We start from the raw sequence: 20,132 nt of genomic DNA on the forward strand, positions 1-20,132 counted from the left end.
AGCGGTCCAGCAATGGGAGTTGAATACCAGGATAACCCACTGGACAAACACTCCTGGACCTACTCAGGTCAAGAAATTCGTGATGATTTCACTTACTTATGCCAAAAAGCTCTTGAAGCTGCCACGAGCTGAGCTTCTGTTGATGTTGAGACTTCTGACGGGGCACTGTCAGTGCAAACATCATTTGGTATGAAAAAGTCAGCAGATGAGATTTGCAGGCCAGAAGAAGAAACAGCTTAACATATGTTGTTCAGAGCTGGCTGGCCTAAGAACCATTCATATGAGGATGCCGGTTCTGGATACCCGTGAGGTAACGGCCAAGGCTCCTAAGAAGGTTGTCAGTTTTATCAACGCCATTGACGACCTCCTTGAGTTTGCATGAATGAGTAGGGTAGAGAACAAAAGATCTACATGGTCGCAGTTCCCGGAAGGCTCACGAGGACTACAATAATTGTTGATAATAAATGATAATGGTATGCCTTGTTTTGAGTATCCTCAAACGGCAATGAGTGCATGAAGATTTTAACCTCGATGACCCCGTTGATAGGCAAAACTGCAGCATTTAAAAAAACGCAACGTTATCCTATCATATTGTATACCTATTGTATACTTGATCACATCAAGATATTTTGTCAGGGTTCCTTCAGATATTCAAAAATATCTATAGAGGAGTTTTTAGTCGTCATCACGAAAAATTCTTGTCGACGAGAACGAATTTCACAAATCTGGAAAAACTTCTCTTTGTCACATACGATTCCAAATTGAATGTTCCATATATCTATAGAAAATCCTTCTAATAATTCTCAATGCATGACCCTTAAGTGTTAGAATAGAAAAGAACATGAATGTCAACTTATGGTGAACCTGCATTGTTGAAATGTATTCTTCAATGACCATATGCATGACTTTTTGTCTCCATATCAGTGAAAGAAAAAAAAAACAATTTTTATTATCCACAACCGGAATCTCTTCCTTACAGTTCAATTACATTGCAGTGAGATTGAAGTGATTGCAATGCAACTATAACATAGAATGCTTGTAGTTATCAGTCCTGCACTGCTTATATCGTTGTTTTTGATTTTGCACTGTTTCCTTACGTTAGATCCACACTTGAACACTATGTTCGTCTAAGAGCTAAATCACGTGCTACTGGAGGATCCCTTGGACGTACCTTCTCCCGTTCTTGTGCTGGATTGGCAGCCCCCCACCCCACCTCTGTGTTGAGTAGAGAGCAGCATTTGACCGAGACAAGAAGGAGCACCATAAGGGTGAGTTTCTTCAAAGACACGAAGCCACATTGAAGTGAACTCGGTCGATTATTTTGTAAGTCGCATTACTTTGTTTTTATTTTGAAGCACCGAGATTTTTTAATTAATCCGATGGTAAAGAAGCTTTCGAAGATTTGATAGGTAAATATGTACAAGATTCTTTGGAGCTCCAAAAAGAAGGTCAAAAAGTTATCTAGGTTCGCTATTTCGTGAGGCCCGTTATCGCATAGAGATTGCTTCAGCTCTAGAGGCAGTCCTAGCTACTGTTTGAACAGCTGTAACAGAAAGCATAATATAAGTACTATGAGATACCACTTGAGTAAACAGAAGAGAATATGGTTGTACTAGGAACTCTATCTTCGTATAAATAAGTAACGTCTCAGAACAAAAAAAAGATGGTGAGAAGTATTTTCAATTAGGCGATTGATTAATGCATTCAGAAATTTCTTTATTATTATTATTGATTTTTTTTTACGTCCGTGTGAGGGGATAACCCTTTATTATATCTGATTTTTGTATGTCACCAAAGGTATGGAAAGCAAAACTGAGCTATATCCTTGGGGATTTTTTCTGAATCTCTGCCCTAACATGCTTGACGTCTTGGCCTTCATTTTGTTCATTTTTTTCCACTAATAACCATTGGATAAAAGGTGAAGAAGTCAACCCAGAAGGTATAGTACTGCGCAAATAATTTTCATGATATTTCACACGAACAAAGTCGAAAAACTCCTCTCAAGAAGTGCTGGAGATAGAATATATTCTCTCTTTTCAAGGATAGCATTCAAAAGATGTTTGAGACTGAGGACAAATTTACATCGATACTAGCAAAAGAAGTATCCAAACCAGAGTCCCAAAACATGAAGATGTTTCCGATTGAATCAAAAACATTCACCGACATTGTTTTATTTTTATGGTGTACTATCAATTGTAATTAATATTGATAATCCTAAAATATCTGAAAATGAATGAATTTCCACCATTCAATTTTTTGAATATCGCTGAAGAACTTGATACCTTTGGACTCACCCTGTATATGTTCTATGCGTGTAGGAGTCATTTTTTCTATAGTGGACTGTAAACAGCTGTATGCAAACTCGAGTTGGTTTATATACTAATTAATAAACAAACTGCAGGAATTGTTTAAATTTTAAATTTTTTTTGTAGAACATAGAATAGCAAGAAGTAAATGATTGAATTTGGAGAAAAAATCGTGAAGGTTTTTTCATGTTAACAATTTTTTGTTAATTGAATATAGTAGTTTTTTTTTGCAAGTTTTTTAAATTTTAGAACAAACCAGCTGTTCGAGGAGTTCCAAAATTGATGTTCAGTTGTTGTTAAAATGCCTAGAGCACGTGTACGCAGAATTTATCACCAGCTAAGTGAATTTGAAATTGGTCGAATTATTGGTATATAGGAAGCGAGGTTGTCATTTCGAGAAATCGTTAACCGTACGAACAGAGATCCAACTACTGTTATTAGATGTTGTTGAGCGTGGTTTGATAATGCCAAAATTCGAAGAAGAGACCAGACGTCGAAGGGGCACAAATGAAGTTCAAGATCGACGTCTAAGACTTATGGTCATTAGAGGCAGATTTGCAACAACTCGATCCTTGGCTGATGAGTGGTAAGGAAAACAAGGTCATCCTTCAACTCTCCGAAGTGTTTACCGCCGAATACGGTCTTTTGGACTGCAGCATTATCGATCCCATCTTGTGTTACCTCTAAAGGTTGAGCATCGCCGGCAACGATTACAGTGGTGCAGAGAACGTCAACATTGGAATGTGAAATGGCATCAGATCGTATTTTCTAATGAATCTCGATCCTCCTTGGGTGCACATGATGGCCAAAGAAAAGTTAGAAGACGTCGGGGAGAAGGACGTGAACCTCAGTTGGATGTTGAGCGTCATGTACACCGAACAGTAGGCGTTATGGTATGGGGTGCTATTGAACATACAAGTAGGTAATCTTTAGTCTTTATTCGAGGTAACATGACAGCGCTGAGTTACCTTCAAGAAATAGTGGAGCCTTATATTCTTCCTCACCTTAACCGGCTCGAGAATCGAATGCCAAGGCCGCCCAGGTCTCCCGATCTTCCGCCCATAGAGCTTGTTTAGGACATTATGGGTAGAAGGCTTGGAAATTTACCCCAGCCCCCACGGACTTTGTCGGTTCTGAGACATGAGGTACAGGTAGCTTGGGATAGAAGAAATAGACCATCTTATTGCATCAATGCCGAGACGTGTTGAGGAGTGTATAGATAATCGCGGTGGACAAACACATTTTTGACAAATTCATGAAATATTATAAACCTTCCGTTTTTTTTTTCTCAAATTTCAATCATTTACTCCTTGGTATACCATCTATATAAGAAAAATTTAAACAGCTCATTCTGGGTGTTGCATTTTCTTTGTCAGTCATTATATATTCGTAAAAATTTATCAACCAATAACCATTTGAAAAATTTTTTTGGCAACCTATATTATCTAAACGGTTGAATTCAAGCTGTGATGCAATAAAGACATTTGATCGACATGAGAGTTCTTCGACATATAAAAAACTCAAGCAAGTTCACCGAAAGCCAACTTCCCTTTAAGTGGGTGCGTGGTCCTTTGTGATATTAATATTAATGATATTTTTATTAATATTTTCGAAACGAAACCCAAATATATGACAAGACTACATCGGCTGCGTCCACTAGTATATAATGAGAGGATGAGATCCTATGACGTGTAGCCCTTTTTACTTACAAAAACCTAGCATTAATTGAAAAACTAACCCCGCCATCCATTTACAGGGATCCATAACGAGAGCCTTAGGCCTGTCGAAGACCAAATCGGAACGAGATAGAGAAAAGCACTCGCCCACCTCGAGTTCCGAAAGCTCGTCCATAAGGAGCAGAGCCAGTCCCACCTACTTCTACAAAGCTTCCAGATCAGGGGGTGAATCCCCCATCTATGCACAGCCCTTCGCGAATCAGCATCCCCCGTCGATGTACAACAGGAAGTCCGAAGACTACGACATCTACCTCAACAGGAGATCGATGGAAGATTACGAGACCAAGAATCCCCCACTGCCGAAGCCCGACAGGGACAGGAACTCGACCCATTCCGGCAAACTGAACCCGTTCGAAGTGTTCGTGGGCGGCAAGCCCAGTCACAAGCCCAGGAAGCAGCACAGGAGGGTGAGGAGCATCAGCGACATCGACGCCATCAACAGCGAACCCGCGCCTACGTAGCATTCGGAGAATTCAAATCAGCGATATGAGTTGCACTTTTGATTTTTAGTTATCGAAGCGAGATGAGATGGATAATAACACGGCCCAGCACTTTTTGGAACAGGCATTTTTTTATTTTTATCAAAAATACTGTTCTGGTTTTTGAGATATAAAATGTTTCTCGCTTTGTTATAATTACCGGCAAATTACAAGAGCCAGCGATTAGGAACATTTGGCTGGGTAAGATTTTTCCCCAAACACCTAATGCACACATCGTCAAAAGTCTTGGTCCCCCCTAGGTTTATCCAGAAATAAACAATCTATGTTCCGGAAATGAGATGATTATTTCCTCTATTTCAACTCCAATATATTCGATAGAGAATCTTTGTTTTTTACTCTCATTTTCCTTATGCAGGATGAGACAAAATAGGAAAAATGAGAAAAAATCGAAATTTATCCATTATTTTTGATTGATTATAGCTATTCCACAACTGAATTCAAATTCAATAGTCCGGATTATCACCTCTTCTTTAATTCAACTGCCCAATACGCCTAGGCATCCCACGAATCAACTCATTAATTAAATTTTCAGGCATATCGTTTCATCCTTCCTGAAAGGCTAAACTCAATTCCTGAAAATTCGAAGGTTGGTTTTGCCCTCCCTAATTATTCCTTTACGTGTTCAATTGGGTTCATGCCTTGTGAGTTTGTTGGCCAGTTAATTCTCTAGCTGTTGTTCTCTTGAAGAACGTTTTGAACCCTTCTTGTTCTGTGTGGTGGGGAACAATGATTTGTTCAATGATGTTTTCTACGTAGATCGTACCATTAATTGTTCGTTCAACGATGATAAGAGGGATACAGCGACCAAAAACTAGCACATTATTGATCCGCTTCGAAAGGGCACAACATCCCGGGCAAAATTCAATCACTCTAGTCTGCCTGGACCTCTCCAAACCCTTTTTTGTCGACTATCACTTTGTAAACCGAATAGTGATGTGGTCAAAACCAGTATTGGTGGTGTTCTGTCCTTTGCCGACGGATAGCTCTATGTTCAGGTGATATTCAAGGTTCTCTTAGATGTCTTCTTGCCCTTGAATTTAAGTAATGCAACCGTCTCCTTATTGAACTGGCTAAGACTACCAGCCTATAGATCTTCAAAAAATGACTTCGAAGGGCTGTTGTCTTCTACCTGTTATATACCTACAATATTTCTTCGTTGGCTGATCAAATCGGTACAGATTCAATTACCATAATTCATAAAACTAATTTTGTGTATCTCAAAAACAAGAACCAGGCATGATGAACCTCAGCACATCGAATATATCATAATTATATGAATCTCCCCTTTTGCCACACTTGGAAACAAGAATGTTGGGCTGTGTGACGGTCTTAAAATTTGAAGTCGCCAACAGTAAAAAATTTCAATTTTTTCTAAGCTGAAAGTGGAACCTGTTTTTTCATATTTGTGCTCGTGAGTATACGTAAAAACGCTGAGACATTACACTCAGCAAACCTCTGAAATACTGTTGGAGATTCAGAATATGAAAGCTGGCTACATAGTGAAAATTTCAGTGGATTAACCATTAATTATACTATTTATAATTAATTATTATATAATAAAATTCATACATTAATTTCATGAAGATATACATTTTAAGTCGCCAAGTTTATTCATTTGCATTTCGACCTCACATTTTGGGAACCTCAATATCTTATTAGAGTCGATCTATTCCTTTAGTTATTTCCTTTTATGTATTTCATTCAGCAGATTTTCTTTTCATCCATTCAGTTAGATCATTTTTCTAGACATCTACATTTCATCAATTTTCTTCCATATCCATCTAATCCACAATCAAGGAACATAATATTCCATATGATATATCACAAGGTTATCTCGATTTCTACATCTTTATTCCAAATTCATGTTGTAATGATTTTCGTTTCTTACACCTGTTCATAATTGATGAAGATTTTCATTTTTAAAATGATTGTTTACGATTGACAATTCAACTTTATATCCATCTATACATTTTTCTGAACCAATTTGCAATTGCAATAAGAAATTACATATTATTCGTTGCATATCTTCATAGTACATTCTCTTTCCATAAACCATAAATGTAATTGGCCGAAATTAGAAAAACGCTATAAAATTCGAGCAGACTTATAGACTGACAAGCGGAATCTACCTTGTTTTAACTTTTTTGAGAATATCCAATTGGGTCTACCTTCACTCAGTTGATAAGAAAAGACAATTTTATTCATTAGCAAGTAATAAACCATGGCTGAGTTCATTTGCTGCATAATTTAACGCCAGATATACAGAAATAGACTTTCCAACTGATTTCAAAATTTCTTCAATCAAGTTTAACGCTGTAATAAATTCGTTTTGCGCCCGCAAAAAATATACAAATTTTGCTCGTAACATTATTTGAATATGACATAATTCTTGCTAAATATGTTAATATCAACTGTTTGTGTTTTTAATTTGACCTTCACAATAATTCAACAATTTCAACTGTTAAGAGCCAAGACAAATATTAGAGTCGTATTGTATTCTATAGATTCTTTCGAAGCTTCTACAGTAGAATTCTTCTTGTTTGACATGTCACCACCAGAAATTATTTTCAATAAGTTACCTGTGTATTCACAATTAGTCTAGAGGCACGTGAATGTGATCTAATGTATCGAGGAATCAGCAGTAAGTTATAAAATAATATTCAATATTAATAGAATATTTTCAAAATATTAACAAATTGTCTCAGTAATAGCCTATATTTCAAGAATAATTTCAACGGAATAAAAATAACAATGTGTTATATAACAATCAAAAGCACTACAGAATATCCGTTAAAACATCACTGCACTAAATTCAAATATGTTACGATAAACCAATTAAAGTCTATGAGATTTCCCATTGCCTTCTAATATTCGTGGAAAATATAGATGAAGTTCACAAAGATCATATATAAACCACCTAAATCCTTTGTAGATTTTTAGGCTCTCTTGGTCTACTATATAAATCTATTGTCACTGCGGATCTAGTAGATCCTGTAGGCCTTTTGATTTTGTCAGTTTTTTCTTATCTTTGAATCATCAAATTCTTAATTTGTTATCTTGTCGCTATAATGCTCAATTTTTCCCTTAAGCTTTAAATTACAATTATTTGCTGTATGTTCTCAAAATTCATGAAGAATATCGTTATTTTTTATATTGATTATCCCAAATTGAAAATCTATGGATTGTATGGAGCTACCGTTCATATAAAGATCGATCTATTTTCTATAGATTCACTATTTAGGGTTGACGTCTGTCGCCTATACTTAAGATAGAAGTAAACTTGACTTTTTCAACGGGAACTTTTTCCTGCTAAACAGCGTTTTGACAACGCTGTTCGAAGACTAAGACTTATTTGTTGTCATCTTCGGAAACTAATGCTTTAGTTTTGAAGATGACATCATTGTTGTTGAAGCGGCATAAAACAATCATTTCTACCTTAAGTACAGATTCACTACTTTGTTTTATACGTTTGAAAGTTCTATTCATGACAAGATAGATTAAAACAAATGTTGTCTGGGCATGATTTTTTCAAACTCAATTGTGAAAACCATATGTCGATATTAATCATGGATTCAGAATTACAGGGTGTTCATTGCAAGGATTCATCTTGAAAAAATTGCCATAACTCAAAATTTTGATTGAGTTTTGTTGATGCAGTTAGAGAAAAAACATTATAGCTCTTTTAGGCCAAACATAACTCCAAAACGATGAAGGATATCGATGTACAATTTTCAAAATTGGGTTTTTCATAGAAATTGGTCGTTGCCATCAGTTTTGTCTATCTAGATCTTGAAAAAGACCTTCAATTCAATAAATCTGTCGGCTACCTAGATGTATCGAATTTGTTTATGTAGGGATATTGATGGAAAACCCACTGATTCACTAGCTATGAAGATCGCTCATTAATACCATCGTGCTGTATCTCATATCGGTGATTTGAATGTATTTAATATGATGTAGACCCTTTGCTGAAATAGATATCACCCTGTATATCTATGCACTTTGGAATAGTACCTATTCTAAAAAGAACTTTAAGAATCTAGTTACATATAAAATTATAAGGAATTTTTCAATTCGAAATTGCTAATATGTTTTAACCATGCAAAACAAGCCTGAACGAAACTTTGAATGAATATATGAAGATACAGGGTGAGTCTTATAGATATACATCAAATTTAACCATAGAAATATTTTTTAATTATAATTTTTTCTTCTTATAGTTTTCAAGTAACAGTCACGCCATAAAACTGTTCGTTATTAGCATAAAGAAAGCAATTAGTTTAATTCAAAGTCACCCTCATTACTCAATCGTTCACAAACTATAATTTTTCCTTTTTATACGTTTCCCGCAAAACGCACCATTTTTGAGATATTTAAGGTTGACCATTAATAAATGCGTATACGTTTTTACCTGATCCCAAACAGGGAAAATTATAAATGAAAAAAGAGTTTCATCAGAGGAATTTACAATTAAATTTAATGTATTACATTAAGACTCATCCTGTAGGTATATCTAAAAATTTGAAAAGTCAACTAATAATGTCAAAAATTATTAGTATTCGACTGTTTTTGAAGATTAGATGAAAAAATAATGAATGTAATATTGAAACTAACGTCCTGATACAGAGAAAAAAAAGGTATGAAAATATGTATTTCCTTCGGATGATTTAAAAATGATGAATTCTCAGAAAGTTTATCAATATTAAATTAAATGTGTTTTATGTCAAATGAGAGATGAAATGGACGCTCTTGTACTTTCGCTGCGATATTGAAGATATATGCCTGAAGAGATAATTTTTGATCTAGTATTTGAAATATTCGTAACGTTGTCGAAAAAAAAAACGATTGACTGACTAGTTGTGAAAGTTTTAGTAAATTGATTTCAATTGAGAGATGTTGCTTCGATTCGATGAGTAGAATTGTACATTTTGTGATGTATTGTTTGTAATTTTATTGTAAATGTCCATTGGTATAAATTTAGTTAAGCTAACCAAAGATGTATGTATAAGTAAACCAATTGAAATGTGCATATTTTGTTCCTTTATGCAAGTGGAATTTAGTCTGGAATTGTCCTAATGATGTGTATCTGCATACGCAGTTACTTTCCTATCATGCATTTTATGGAAAATATGAACCACGTATAATATATTGTATTCATCTGCTGTATTTATATTTATTTGAATAAATTTCTCAGAAAATTTTAGAACATTGTTTGAAACATCCTGTAAGTATACAATTCAATATATTCAAGTCCTCAGTTGATAATAATTATAATAATGAGGTTGGAGAGGACTTCTCCAGGGAGATTCTTGAAGCCCTTTATGGTTCTGCTTAGTGCTGGACCCAGAAGAACATAACGAGAGCTATCTATAGAGGGCCGGAGTTAGGGGTGAAACAGAGTGAAGCGACCTTTTCAGGCGCCACTATTTCAGGGGCGGCAATTCGGCCCAGTTTGCTGGCCGCCTTTTCATATTTCATTTTTTATTTTAAAAACATAACAACATAAGGTTGTTTCGCTCCGCTGCGTTTGTCAACATTCCTTTCAATAAAAATCTACAAACCTCATGGAAGTCCAACAAAAATTGAATATCATTGAAAGAGGGATAATATCTTTATATATTCCACAAAGATAAAAACATCACTACTTTCACTTCCGAGTTATTTTGAAACCGATGTTTTCACATTCAACATATGCAAAATTTTAACGTTTTTGTATTCGAAATTAGGTACTATTAAATGCTGAATATTTTCAGCGAAACAAATGTTTGTAATCCCAATTAGTTTTCGAAGCAATACTGAAACTTTCTATGCCCTACCGCCCTTAGTATTTTGTGGTGTGATAGGTAATCATTCTTCGATCGTATACGAAGTGTGATGTGGATTTGAAAATCAAATATAGTACTTAGGCATTATTCATCGGCGTCGAAGAAATTTTCTTATTGTTGTTTTGTTTCATTAATGTGTCTTCGACACATTACATAAAATAAATTAAGATACCTACAGTGACGAAAATATAAGGTAAATAGACACCGAGATAGACACATCGACATACATTTTGTTTTATTGAATTTGACTCTACTGCGAAAGTATTCACGTGAAGTATTATTACGAATTTATTGTTGGTAAAAATTTGAGAAAAAAAAAGAAACCCAGTGGAAACGACTATAGAAAGAAACAATTAGTAAAAACGCCAGAAAAATCAAAAATGGCAAGAACTTTGAGCCTATTTTTGAAACAATCTGATGGAGCAAGAACTTGCCGAAGTATTCTGAAGCGGAGTTATTGGAGTATGCACTCGAGTTACTATTCAAATCACCATTTCATTAGCTAGAATTTAAATTCTTTTTACGCACGATTGCAAGATTTTTCATCGAAAGAAGAAAGTTCTGTATTATCATCGGGTAAGGTTCTGTTTCTTTTTTTTTGTGTGATTATGAGAGAGATCATCTTGTTATTGATGCTTTTTCAGCATCAGGGGCGCCGAAATATAATTTTTTTCAGGCGCCAAAATTACTCGCACCGGCCTGTCAATACAAACGCCTGTTGAATCCTAACCTACTCTACGGTATACGGTATATTTCTATGGATCTATACAAAAAGATATCAAAAACTAAAAAACATATATCGAAAACCATGCAATGCAAAATGAGAACCTTTTATGGCAATAGCAATGAATGTTGGAGTCTCTGCTCAATAATAATGTGAAGGCAATTTTTCATGTACCATTATTTAATTTTAAATTTGAGTCCACCATAAGTAAAAACGAGAAAGAGTGTAATTATAATATGAGCCTAGGGGCGCATCTTTGTCTGCAGAAATATTGAAAAAAATGGTGGTCCTCGTCGCAACCATTTTTCTCTTAAGAATCTCATTAACTATAGACCAATGAGTTTATAATCAAGTTATGGCGTATTACTGAAATTGTCGTCAAAAAAGCTGTCTAATGATGCAATAATATACTGGGTGTGCCATTTGAAATGGGAGAGTAATAAACTGTTTCCGGTTTAATCGGAAGCTGTAGAGGTCTGAAAATATTTTAGGGAGAAAGATGATTGTCTCAAACCCTAATGTGCAGCTCAAAATTATGATTAATTTTCCAGAAACGTCTAATAAGCCATCGCAGTGAATTATCCTTCATATTTTTGTCCAGTTTATGATGAAACACAATACATGTACAATATTCAAGAGGATCATACCATCATACCCCTCATCTAGGTTAACTAACCGATGACAATGACATCATAGTGAATCTAGTGGCGGATCGACAATTTTCGGGGCCTTACGCTTGAAAACTTTCGGGCCCCCCCTCTACTTTTACATTTTTTCGAAACAATTTCAGAATTCAGTTTTATAGAGCAAACATAAAATTTGTACACCTAATAGAACAAACATAAATTCAATTGATAAAATTTGAGGTACATCAATTCAAATACAAGAAATTAATCGAAATGAATGAAAATGCAAACAACTTCAAAAGAGTAAATCAGGTACGAAATACAAATCAATATTTCTTTCTACAAAAAAAAAATAAATAAATGTGAGATGAAAAATATCTGCAAAATAAACATGAATTATAATACGAATTGCTGAAAAGTTAACCAATTGATTATATTTTTTCATGTCTGCAAATTCTTTTATTGCAGCATCATAATCCAGATCGTTATATCACTTTCAATCGAAAATATAAAAAATCTTTTCGGAGAAACATTCACAAAATATCATTGTCATTAATGACTGTAGTTTGTGGCCAAAATACTAAATCATGATGTGTACTTATCAGTAGTGCTATCGAATTCTAATTTTGTAATTATTTCACCGCTGTACTCAGAATTTTTTACAACCTCCGTGTCAGTTTGAATGATAGAATTGCTGTCGTTATCAATAGTGTTTTCGTTTTTATTATAATTATTTTATTATTTCCTGGAAACCATCAGTTTTATTATCTTCCTCAGGTCATTGTGAAGGACCAGTTGAAAATTCGGCCAAAAATTAATTAATCGTAAAGATCTAAACATAAAATAGAATATTGAAATATAACGCTGAATACCGACCCAAACCTCGGCTTCAAACAATTGTTCCTTCACAATAGTAAATATCTAGTAGAAAGCAATCAAGTGGAAATGAATAGTAAAAAGACTCAGTGAAATTTTCTCCCTTCTTAGAAAACAATTCCCTGATTGGAAAATGAACAATTATTTTTGAAATATCGGAGACGTCTAGTATTTGGAAAAATATGGAAGAGTGAGATTTCAAAAACATGAAATTGAAACAATAAAAGTTACTTTTTATAGTTCAAAAAGAAAATGATATCACTCGAATCAGAAATTAAAAGTTGAAAATAAATTGCTCATTTACACCAATATCACTGTTCAGTTAAAATAAATATGATAAATATTTAGAACTAAAAAATGCCAAACCACTTCGCATACCTCCCTCTACACAATATAGACGGTGGCATGTACCTAGATTTCAAAGGGATGCCGACAACTTTATTGCCACTGTTGCAGGTATTTAATGCAGACAGATAAAATAATTGGGGACAACAATCAGAAGCGGAACCTTTCTGATTAGATGTATTGTTTTGCTGACTGAGCTGAATTTTTGCTCTATATCTGATTGCGTTTCGTGTGATTGTGTCAATTTACACTTTATTATTCCTTAATATTTCATTATTTTTTATTTTCACTTGCAGGACAAATTTTCATTCTGAAGAAGAGTTGATTCGATCGGGGGTCCCTGTGGACCTCGGGGACTTACGCTTCAGCGTACTTAGTGTACCGGTTGATCCGCCACTGAGTGAATCACATCTCATATTCTTCTTCTTCTTTTGGGGGCCTATCCTGGATGTTGGCTAACATGATGGCGACACGGACCTTATCAATTGCTGCCCGAAATAGCCCTGTGGTTGTTGAGTTGAACCAAACTCTCAAATTCTTCAACCACGATATTCTTCGTCGTCCAATGCTTCTCTTTCCCTGAATTTTTCCCTGTAGTATCAGTTGTAGAAGTCGATACCTCTCCGGATTTCTCATAACGTGACCCAGGTATTCAAGTTTTCGTTTTTTTACTTGGTACAAGATCTCCTTCTCCTTGTTGAATCTGCGGAGAACTTCTGCATTCGTGTTGTGGTCAACCCATGAGATCTTCAGAATACGACGGTACAACCACATCTCAAACACCTCTAATTTCTCGCAGGACGCTTCTGTTAATGTCCATGCTTCGACACCATACAAAAGCACCGGAAGGACATAGCACCTCAGTAGTCTTATTTTGGTCTTCATAGCTAAAGTACTCGTAAAAGGTTTTTCATTTTGAAGGAGGCACTTCGGGCTTTCTCGATTCTACATTTCACCTCAATGGAGTGATCCCAATCTTCATTAACGTTTGTTCCTAAGTAAGTATAGCTGGTGACTCTTTGTACAAACATGTTGTGGATCTTCAATTGAGCGGTTAGTTTTTTATTCTTTGAGATGATCATGAATTTCATCTTTTTTTTTCTCTCATCTCATATTAGTCATATTATATTTTTAGGCAGTTCTTTGATCTCCCAAGATGCAATAGGAGCATGAATGAATGACCTCTCAAAAGCTCCTCACGCCAAATCAGTGCTTTTCTCGATTTTTACTAATCATTGGTATATTTTGGAGTATCAAAGTACCCAGTCTAAATTTTTGGCAATACTAGATAATTATCTAATGTAGGCAGTAAATTGTTTTCTAGGGCAGGTATTTTTTAGGTGATAATTTTATTTATTTTTTTAAAAATTCCATCCCTACTTGATGGAAATTCATTATAATTATAGATAAAATAAATAGTCCAATAGACAAATACAAGAAAGGTGGGTCTGCTGGAAAAAATTCCGAACTTCTACAAGTTGTTTGGGGGTGTTGTGGGATGATTCTGTCAACACGAGGACTTTGTGCTTACTTGAGTACGGCCGAAGAACCTTAACATTTCCGGACTTTTTTCAGTTGTTTGTTCATAACTTCTAAACTAAGTACTTTTCTACCAAAACGTTTTTTTTAATTGTAGATCATTAAATTTTCTACAATTTTGTATTCAAAAACTTTTTCGTAAAACTAATATCAATTGAGATATAGTCGATAAAATTTATAGTTCAGTAGTCAAAGCAAAAAAAGTGTGGTCTGCTAGAAAAATTCCGAACTTGATGGGACTTCTACAGATTGTTCGGAGTGTTGTGGTATGACTCTGTCGAGTTATCCAACACGAGGAAGGGTCCTCGTGTTGGATAACTCATAATTATTTTTAACCTTAATAATTAGATCAACTGGGTAAAATCAATAAATAATAACCAAGAATTAATTGGAAATAATTATTGTATATAACCCGAAGAAAGTTCAAAAAAAAAAAAAGGTTAAAAATAATTATGAGTTGACAGGATTTTAAAGTAAGGTGATAGCATGCCTAGATATCATTGAAATATCTACTCGTCACATAAAAATAGGTTTTTAGTCAAAGCTAACTCTCCTCTCCACCTCCCCATGTTCAATATGTCGATATTGATGAGTAATTACTATAATTATCATAGAACGGCTGGTAATTGTTAGTTAGAGGGTCAAAACCTATGTTTTTTGCCAATTTTTGACATTTTGAGAAAATTCCTCTAATTTTGATTGGCTGTAACTCTGTTGATATAAAGTAAAAAAAAAAGTTTCGGGAAATGAAATTATAAGGAATTCAATTATCTACAACTTTTAAAATGAACGTTTTGGTCGAAAATTAATAAAGTTGAAAGTTATAAGCAAAAAACCGAAAAAAGTCCGAAAATGTTGAGGTTCTTCAGCCCCTCCTCAAGCACAGGGTCCTTGTGTTGGATAACACATTGACAGAATCATCCCTCAGCACCCCTAAACAACTTATAGAAGTTTCATTAAGTTCGGAGTTTTTTCCAGCAGACCCCACTTTGTTTGCTTTGTCACTGGACTATTATTTTGATTTTGTATCTCAATTGATATTGGGATTACGGAAAAGTGTGTGAATACAAAATCGTAGAGAATTCAATGGTCTTCAACTTTGAAAATGAAGGTTCTGGACGAAAACTACTTAGTACAGAAGTTATGAGCAAAAAACTGAAAATAATCCGAAAATGTTGAGGTTCTTCGGCCCTCCTCAAGTTAGCACAGGGTCCTCGTGTTGGATAACTTGACATTGTCATGCCAACAACCTGTAGAAGTTTCATTAAGTTCGGAATTTTTTCCAGATAAAATGTATATCTACTGGACTAAAAACAAAGGTAGTGGAAATTATTTTATTTATTGAAACTTATTTATCCCACTAATTGTTTCTAAATAGTAGGGGTGAATTGGTTGCTTTTGCAGACGATACCGCTATATTTTATCAAGCTGATACGTGGGAGCAAATAAGTAGTTTGGCGGAAGGTGATTTCATGATAATAATAGTTATTTATGCAACAAGTGCAATAAACAATTTTTGCACGAGTTGCATACAACATTTTTTCTACGTTCATGCAAATAGCAAAAAATGATTTATTGAGGTGCGGCACTAGGTGTAGGAAAATGAAAAGCGCAACTTGAATAATATTATTAATATCGATTTGCATTGAAACAGGAACTAATACGTTACGAACAATTTAACTCAAACTTTATTTTTACCCTCAATGTTGAAAGTGAATGAACTCTATTGCAATCTCACAGCATATCTGATAAATATGTAGTGGGTTTGAACGTTTATGTTTGTCATGATGACAGCACGTTGAAGGAGAATGACAGATGAGTGCAATAAAGAACTTCTTTTTCCACTAAATATAGTTCAATAGTTTTGCTTTTTGCATGAATGTAGAAAAAAGATTTTTTCGATTCTCGACTGTTGACCCTCAATTATGAAAAAACGTGCTTCATGCCCTTTTCTGCCACCTCTGTTGGAATGTCCAATTTCCAAACGTTATCATTTAGAGAATGCGGCTGTTCACGTGAGATCAATGCAGTGTATAAATTCAAATATTTGGGTGTTTGTTTGGATGCTCATCTTAGATGGAATAATCAGGTTGACCATCTGGTGAATAAGTTGCGTATGCTTGTCCCGAAGTTCAAGAATTTAATAGAATTTTGCGATTTAGAGCTGCTGAGGAGGCTCTTCATTGTTCTGGTCCAGCCTCATCTGCTTTATGGAATATTGGGATGGGGTGCTGTTGTAAAAACTCACTTGAAAAAACTAGAAAGCTTTGTATGTGGGTCAAATAAACATTTCAATAATTATTATTAATTATATTAATTTCTATAATCTGATCTGTTGGGTATTTGATTGTTACTAAAATTTCATTGTGATTCTTATGATGTTTTTTCATATGATGTTTGTAATTTATTATTATTTTTTTAGACATGGAAGAGGGTTCTTGCCGAAACGTTTGTACCTATTTATATTTTTTACTGAAATCACAATAAAATTTTAGTAAAGGACTAACAATCAAATACCCACCAGATCAGATTATAAAAATTACTTTGTTTTGTTTTATTTAAACAATCTATTTTTGTTTCTTTCTCAGATGCTTCCACATCCTAATATCTAACCCATTCGAAAGTCAGATCCCGATTTGACATCACACTATTAGTTCCAGATAACATGAGATAATCCTATTTTCAACAGGTCATAAAAAAAACCTAACAAGACTAACTGTCCATCAGCTGATTCAGGTAAAGCTCCGTACGCTTGCGAAATCGATGCATTCACGCACCCCGATGCTCTATTCAAGTTGCGCTTGTCAGGCATTCACAACGACAGACAGATCGTCATTGGGCATATCGCCGTTCGTAGTAAAAATTTTTATACCTCCGAGGTGATTCTAGGTTAGGAAAGAAGAACATTCGAAGCGAAATAGTTTAGTGCAGTGAAATGAAACTTTCCAAAGTGATGAATGTATGTGGTAAGCTTTATTATATAAAACCAACTATAACACTTTTGCGAAAGGGGTTGAAACTCGTTCATCCCCACGTGGGTTTAACATTTGGCGTACAACAGAAAAACCGGCTCTTTATATAATTTTTTACCGGTTTTCTGATCATCAAAATATTTAAAAACTAGTGGGAAGATATTTAAGGGATGATTTCTGTGATGAAAATTCGTCTAGAGGTTATTAGTTAATCTGTCAGAATATTTCATCATCCCATTTTATACATGATGCAATGGGGTGATTTAGTAATTATAGGTAATTATATATGTTATCACCATGTTTTTGTAGCCATATTTTGTAATTTTCAACGAGCTTTTTCAGAATCAGTTGGGAAAAAGAACTTTAATTTCTGTTTCATTTCAATAGTTCCAAACAGAATTTAAAATATCAGTACCTTAATCTTGACATTAATTTTCTTCTCTCCCTCAGAATATGTTCATATAATATAATACTAATATTGTGGGTTTTTATCTAGAGGTTGAACATATACAAGAATGAACTTCGTTTTGTGATGTGTTGCTGGAAATTTGAAGAATTTGGAAATGAGAATGTGTTTCTTCTAAAAACTTTTGCATGCTCTGCAATTTTTTCGTAACTTCTATCGCTTCCGAGAAAAACAATGATAACAAATTAACTCCAAATTGTCTGGAATTTCCAGAAAATTCATTTTCGAAAACGAAGGCATATACAAAATGTTTAAAAATTGTGACGTGAAGTCAGGAATTTTTGAGCGCTCGTCATTCTTGCGCTTTTTTGCACGAAATTATTGCTCAGAAACAAGCTTATATACACTTGTCAGCGTACGTTTCCATCGTACAAAACATAAATGAATGTATGATATCGGCATACACTTCCGTGCTGTAAGTGTACCGGGTTTTTCACCATAATTTGACCCCCCCCTTTACTGTTACTAAAAGAGGTACAAAAAAAATTTTTTCTACTGAAGTTTCACGAAATCCACTAGTGTTTTTTGAAATGATTTCACAAAACGAAATATATACAGAGTGGGCAAAATATTGATTGAACTTCATTTTTTCAAATGGAACACCCTGTATATTTCTCTATATTTGACTAGCTCTTCTTCCTCATATTGCTATGAAATTTTTTTCAAATTGGACACTCTGTATCTTTCTAGATATTTCGATAGAGCTGAAAATTACCATTTCAAAAATATAGTATACTAGATCTTTTTCTGAAGTCATGTTCGAAGTGCCAGGCTAGGTTGCCTGATCTGACGTCTATGAGGACGATTATATTTTTTAATCTTCTCCAAAGGTGAAAGTCCATAGACGTTATATCAAGCAACCTAGCCGGCCACCTGTTGGGACTTCGAACATGACTTCAGAAAATTTTTTTTTGTCTGATAAAGTGTATCCTTGAAATTTGCCGCGAGTTTGTAATTGTTATTTTAAATAAACATCCAAAACCTCAACTGCGTTGGTTTTGTGGTGACGGAAATATTCGTAAATTTTTGCGATATTCTTACATATTATTACATTTTCTATGGTTCTGGTTATGCGATCAACATTTAATTTTGCACAAGACCTTAAGTTATCATTCTGCATCCAAATTCAAAATTTCATCTCGATCGAATATGCAGTTCTGAAAACAACAGGGACACGTTCTTTTGTTCGAGAGTTATCGTGCTTACGACCGGACAACCGGATAGAATAGAAAAACGGAATAGAATTTGAGAAAGAACTGACCTGAGGTCATGAGCATTTAAGCGCTTGTTCATTCATACGCCAATTGCATCCTTGGAGGCTACATAACTATAGATACATATATAGATATAAAAGTGCTCCGTAAAGGCGTAGATAATTGGCTTAGAATGAATGAGCGCTCAAAAGCTGCTGCTGACAAGTCATTACTTTTCTCGAAATATATGGAATTTTCAATGAATGTTTCGCCTGCAGACATGTTTGCAAAAACCGTCCACTATAAACTGTTGGAAACGGGAACTCATAACAAGTTCATCCATTAATTAATTTCAAATTTTAAAAACTAACTAAAAAAAAACAAATTATTCAAAATTGAATCAATCCGAACAGTTTTGTATTATTTGATTTTTCTTTTGGTTGCTTTTTAATATTTTGTCAATCTGAAATTGTATTTCTAGACAAAGAGTATTTATCAAAAAGATGCTTCATTTGGTAAATAATTCAATAGGAGTCGTATATTTGGTTTCTTTTAAAGTACCTACACAACAAAACTGAAAAATGTAAATAGGTAGTCTTTTCATGATAAAACGTAAAACAAGCTCACAAAATAATATTTCTTCAACTCTTGAGCAATTCTAAATCCAAATGCGAGATTATACAGGGTGATTCACCGCGATGGCCTATCAGACGTTTATGGAAAACTAATCATAATTTTGTGCTGAAAATTTGCATGTTGGGGTTTCAGACAATCATCTTCCTCCCAAAAATATTTTAAGATCTCTACAACTTCCGGTTATACTGGAAACAGACTACTATTTCCTTATTTCGAACGGCACACCCAGTATATTATTGCATTATCAGATAACTTTTTTATTGGCAATTTCAGCAATATGCCATACCTTCGGGAAAAACTGAACGGTTCAAGAGTTAATGAAATTCTTATGAAGACAATGTTGGCGACGAGGACTCTTATTTTTTTTTTAATATACTCAAAAAAAAAA

At 34.5% G+C, this 20,132-nt stretch overlaps 2 protein-coding genes across 6 annotated transcripts in view; both read left to right on the forward strand.

Annotated features, from left to right (window-relative positions):
- The window catches only part of LOC123674060 (kazrin), a 122,307-nt gene extending 115,792 nt beyond the window's left edge, over positions 1 to 6,515 (forward strand). For 3 of the 4 annotated variants that reach the window (XM_045608896.1, XM_045608898.1, XM_045608897.1), the window contains exons 16-17: positions 1,103 to 1,268; positions 4,063 to 6,515. In XM_045608896.1, coding sequence (XP_045464852.1) covers positions 1,103 to 1,268; positions 4,063 to 4,503 — 607 coding nt within the window. In that variant the 3' untranslated portion in view covers positions 4,504 to 6,515. The remainder of the gene's footprint in view (positions 1 to 1,102; positions 1,269 to 4,062) is intronic. The other variant, XM_045608900.1, reaches the window with a different exon arrangement.
- A 507-nt stretch (positions 6,516 to 7,022) lies between these two features.
- The window catches only part of LOC123674062 (b(0,+)-type amino acid transporter 1-like), a 31,190-nt gene continuing 18,080 nt past the window's right edge, over positions 7,023 to 20,132 (forward strand). The window contains exon 1 of one of the 2 annotated variants that reach the window (XM_045608904.1): positions 7,023 to 7,183. In XM_045608904.1, coding sequence (XP_045464860.1) covers positions 7,165 to 7,183 — 19 coding nt within the window. In that variant the 5' untranslated portion in view covers positions 7,023 to 7,164. Of the gene's footprint in view, positions 7,184 to 17,301; positions 17,444 to 20,132 lie in introns of those variants that run through there. The other variant, XM_045608903.1, reaches the window with a different exon arrangement.

Source organism: Harmonia axyridis, chromosome 2, assembly GCF_914767665.1.
Source record: "Harmonia axyridis chromosome 2, icHarAxyr1.1, whole genome shotgun sequence".
NCBI classification, from domain to species: Eukaryota; Metazoa; Arthropoda; class Insecta; order Coleoptera; family Coccinellidae; genus Harmonia; species Harmonia axyridis.